This window comes from Priapulus caudatus, unplaced genomic scaffold (assembly GCF_000485595.1).
Source record: "Priapulus caudatus unplaced genomic scaffold, Priapulus_caudatus-5.0.1 Scaffold845, whole genome shotgun sequence".
NCBI classification, from domain to species: Eukaryota; Metazoa; Priapulida; class Priapulimorpha; order Priapulimorphida; family Priapulidae; genus Priapulus; species Priapulus caudatus.
The window spans coordinates 19176-24100 of record NW_014577906.1 but is presented as its reverse complement, the minus strand read 5'-3'; the positions used below and the strand labels follow the sequence as shown (position 1 = coordinate 24100).

The 4925-nt window shown below is 44.2% G+C and overlaps 1 protein-coding gene across 3 annotated transcripts in view; it reads left to right on the top strand.

The window, feature by feature from the left end:
• Nucleotides 1-4925, top strand: part of LOC106813930 (uncharacterized protein C3orf20-like) — a 28540-nt gene that overhangs the window by 8626 nt on the left and 14989 nt on the right. The window contains exons 1-2 of one of the 3 annotated variants that reach the window (XM_014818171.1): nucleotides 3049-3151; nucleotides 3484-3642. The exons of the other annotated variants lie outside the window; for them this stretch is intronic. Coding sequence (XP_014673657.1) covers nucleotides 3078-3151; nucleotides 3484-3642 — 233 coding nt within the window. The 5' untranslated portion in view covers nucleotides 3049-3077. Of the gene's footprint in view, nucleotides 1-3048; nucleotides 3152-3483; nucleotides 3643-4925 lie in introns of those variants that run through there. 3 annotated transcript variants of the gene reach the window in all.

Below are 4925 nucleotides of genomic sequence, written 5' to 3'. Positions count from 1 at the left end.
GAATATATAGATAGATTAATTATTTATGTTGTGTTTATTAGCATTAATTGACTGTTCTTTTTGCAGACGCGTTGTGTTCGATGGGTGGTAGTCGTACATCCATAGCATCAACAGCCCCGTCATATTTCTCTGAACGTGTGTAGTGTGATATGGTAGGGAAGTCCTGCAACTATGGAAGCCTGAAACGACATACCGAGCTTTGCTATTCGTTCCAGAGGCCGTACGCATTCAGGACGGGCAGCACGCGCAGTGCCCCCTTAGAGATTTCTCAGAGTATGCCTTGTTAATGGGACAAATAGGGCAATTAGATGGGCGTGGGGAGTACCTTTGCCCCCCCCTCTACAGGAAAGTTTCCTGCGTATTTGCCCCCTACAGAAAATGTTCCTGCGTGTACGCCTTTGGTTATCGTTTCAGGGCTTCATATTATAGCCAGATTCGGTACGCTTATCCACATGGGGTTGTGTGAAGCGTCGCAGGCACCGGGTCATTGTGTGCAAAAATCGAACTAGCATCGCTCGAGTGTGCGCGTGCGCTCTCGCGTTCGAGTACGTATATGTAATGTATCTGTGTTACGTGTAACAGCACGCGGCCACGCATGTGTATAAGTTCACAACACACACGCACGCAAGCATCCTGTACGTGCCACACGTTACGCAACTGTACTACGTGTAACGGCACGCACACGTGGCATAGCAGCCCGCGCGGATACCGTGCACATGCACGCACGCAGCACGGCGTGTACGGTGCGCACGCTGCCCGCACGCCCCCACGCGCCGCCGCCCGCCACGCACAGCACTGTCGCTGCACACGAGCACGACTGTACGTCGCACACGCACGCACGCACGCACTTGTACGTGCACACACACGCACGTGTACGTGCACACGGCACGCGATGTGTTACTTCCACACACGCACGCAAGCACAGTACGTGCACACGTACTCAACTGTACGTGCACACGCACGCCGCGCTGAAGTGAACATGCACGCGCACGCACACGTGCATACGCACGCCCCGCACGCGTACGTTGCACATTTCGGTCAGTACGTATATTTACAATGTATTCTGTGTACGGTACACGCACGCATGTGGTATAAGCTTCACACACATGCACGCGCGCACGGCGCGTGCTACCGTTGCGCACGCCCGCACGCCCGCACGCACACCACGTGTACGGTGCACACGCACGCACGCACGCATTGTACGTGCCACCCGCAGCCAGGCACGCGTACGCTCACACGCCGAAGACTGGGCATTGCAACGACACTAAGATGCATATTGCGTATAGTCTACTTAGCGCCGCGCGGCGGCTCGAAATACGAAATATTTTGTCACACAATGACCTGACACAGAGGATTCGTTGGTAAGTTCCGCGCATGCGCTAGACTGTAGCTCGACTGCGAATTGTAATCCTCCGAACGAAGTTCGTGGGATACTATGAGTTTGGCAATCGTCGCGCCACCGCCGCCGTAGAGATGTTCCTATGTGAACTGACTCGTACCGGCTGCAGTTCTTTCGCGATCATCTTCAAATTCGAAGAAGGTGCGGTTATCGTAAAGCGAAGACACGGTTTACCTATCGTTTTGGGTGTGCGGCGGAGTCAATCCGTTCGCCATTGGGCTAACAACTTTTTTGTCGAAATATTCTAGAACCTGATTTAACTCTGAACTTTTACCGATTGTCATGAAATTAATATTTGACATTAAGAATTTTAAATTTAAAATAAAAAAAAAAATATTGTAAAAAAATATTTAAAAAAAAAAAAGATTTTGTAATTAAATATTTGCTATTTAACTTATGATTTTCATCAAATATATATATATTACATATATATAATATATATATGGACTGTTATATCGGCCCCTGTGTGCCAAATTCCATGACATCGGGTAAAAACAGCACAAGTTACAGGTTCGTTCAATATTTCCACAAAAATGTTGTTACCATGGCAACGAGTGCTCGCCCCACACAGAAAAAGCACTTGGCTGTCTTCGCTTTACCGTATACGCACCTTATGCCATTTTGAAGATAGTCCGAGGATCGGGTAAAACTGCCACCAGTTACTTTTGAATTTTATTCACCTTGTACCTTGACCTTGCATCATAGTTCTCTTCGGCCTCTTAACTCGAAGCCTCCTAGATTGACCTTACGCGCGCGACAAACTTTGGTGATGCTACACATCGTGGGAGAAGGTCTGTCGCATTTACCGCAAACCACCACTGCTTGACCTTAGTTTGACCTTCACCGTCGAGCTTACCATTTCCTCTTCGGCTCTCACTAGGAGTAACCAGATTCCATATACCTGCATTGGAGCACACCAGTTTTGTCTAAGCAAACCTTTGTCTTTGTGACTTATTTAACTTTACCTGCTTCTACTCCTTACAGAGATATTCTATTCGATACTGAGATCACGGGGGATACATGTAGTTGGCGACAACTGCTCCTTTCTAGTTATTATCGATGATCTTATTATCTATACAGTGTACTGTCTCCTGATTTCCTTGTGATTCGACGCTTGGACGGCACACACACACACACACACACACACACACACACACACACACACACACACACACACACACACACACACACACACAACCATAGACGTATAGCCTACGAAAAATTACTGACTTATTCTGTTTTTGAGCACTATGAAATTCAAATGGCTGATCAGTTGCATTTAATCAGGAATAACAGTGCCAACAACTGCTTGCCAGTATAAATATCACTGTGTGAGCTCTGGCTCAATAGTTGATTGTCTATTTGGTGACAGCACAATGAAGTGACGGGAAACAACCATGTTGGAAATTTGATTGACATTGTTAGTGTTGACATTCGGCTTAACACAATTAAACCCTGGAACACGCATAAAACTTTTAACATTTGTAGTCTTTTTTGGCATCAGTGAATCTTTTCCAAAATTCCCAATTCCTAAGTAGCCCAACATGCCCAATGTAGCCCCCCTAACAAGTAGCCCAATGTTCTAATGAGTTCATTAATTACTTGGCTTCACTATTCTTACCTCCTATATTTTCTCATTGTAGAACAGAACAGGAGAGGTGATGAAACTATTAGAGATATGGATAGAGGTAGCAGCCAGTTGAAACAACGCCTACTGATGACTACTGCTGCTGATGGGTCGTGTTTTGTTTAGTATCCTTGGATATGTACATCTGTCTATTATACAGGTGCACTTTGTCAGAAACATGATAAATTGTGACTCTACATATCTGAGATGTTCTTATATCTTGCACCCATTCTTGCTCCCACTCCTTCCACCTATTCTTGCATGCTCTCTATTCTTTCTATTACCCCCCCCCCTCTCTCTCTCTCTCGTTCATATACAGTAATACACACTTACACAGTACACAATCACACGCATACGCGCACGCACGTACGCACACACACACACACACACACCTCTCAATTTTACCAATAATCCTCCCACATTGTCTCAATGGTTGGCTCTCCATAACTGCACATAGCTATCCATCTGGAAGGTTGGCAATATGCAGGAGTGATTCAGGCACTGGGAGTGGTCACTACTACACATACGTGTACGACGATGGGCCAGATGCAACATTGCTAGCTATGTTTACACCCCTGCAACACGGTTGCTGCAACTACAAGCAGGGAGGCATTAGGTGTGAACCCTAAATATTGTCACGAACCTTTTAAAATTGTCTGAGAACAGCTAGAATTTACGATAAATGAAATTACCATGACTTGCTAAAAATGTGTTTATGATTATTGGGTGATGAGGGCCAGGATCCTCTGAGTAGGCAAGTAAAGTCATAAAATCATTAAAAAAATAATAATTTGTATCAGATATAAGCAATCTATAAGACATTACTTAAAGATAATATAGGAGTTATATAATGTAGGCATATATTTGTCTTCTAATAGCTGCTTTTGCATTTGAGCACTCGATCTTTGATATATATATATATATATATATATCAGGAGTAGATAATAGGGAGTAGTAATATAGAGTCTGCTGAGCCAAAATTTAGCAACCATTGAAAAAAACGAACCACACACCCCCCAATTACAAAGCTGGCTACGGGCCTGTATATATATATATTATGTCGTGCGTATATGTTACCAACTTGTGTTGTGCATTTTCTAGGTTAATCTGCAATGCATTGGAGGACATATCAATGACTATAATGGCTCAGCAACAAGGGTGTGGAACTGGCCAGCAGCAGGAAACTGAGAAGCAGGGTGTACCTACAGGTCGGCATATAGAGCTGGTTGTACTCTATGTGATATAACAAATTTGTTAGGCTTAGTTATCTTGCCTGTCCACCTAGTGCGCTTTAAATGGCTATCATGCATCTTGACGTATATTACAAATATGGCCTTCATCAGTATTAGGAGTCTTTAAATGTAACCAAGGGTGGAGTGGCTTGCATAAAAACACTGGCTCAAATTTAAGCAGTTAGCAAAGATATGTGTGTTACCTAACCCTAACCTTAACCCTATCCTTAACCCTTGTAATAGACACGTTCATGAGACTGGCAATGGTATGGCATAGGCGTAAAAGATGCTTTTATTGCAGACTACTGGTGCTATCTTGCACGCGAGAGAATAGAGCACAATACCATAATTAATTCTGAGCCTAACACACTTGTGATGAGTGTCGCTATCTCCTTATCTCCTGCAAGCAATGCAGTTTTGCTGATAGTACCAATTGAGGGAGGATTCATGTAAAATTTGAATTGGCAGGCTGAATGAATTCATGCAGTGTCTCTGTGTGAACCATGTGCACACATGACTGTGGTGTTCTCCTGCCGAAAAATGAGAGAAGCTCAGGTTTTTCAGTAGTTGGCCTGGGAGGGGAGGTTACGCAAATCTGGATGTAGAAATGCAAGATGACGAAAGACACAAGGCATAGTTTGTATATTTCATCTTTAATTATCTATAT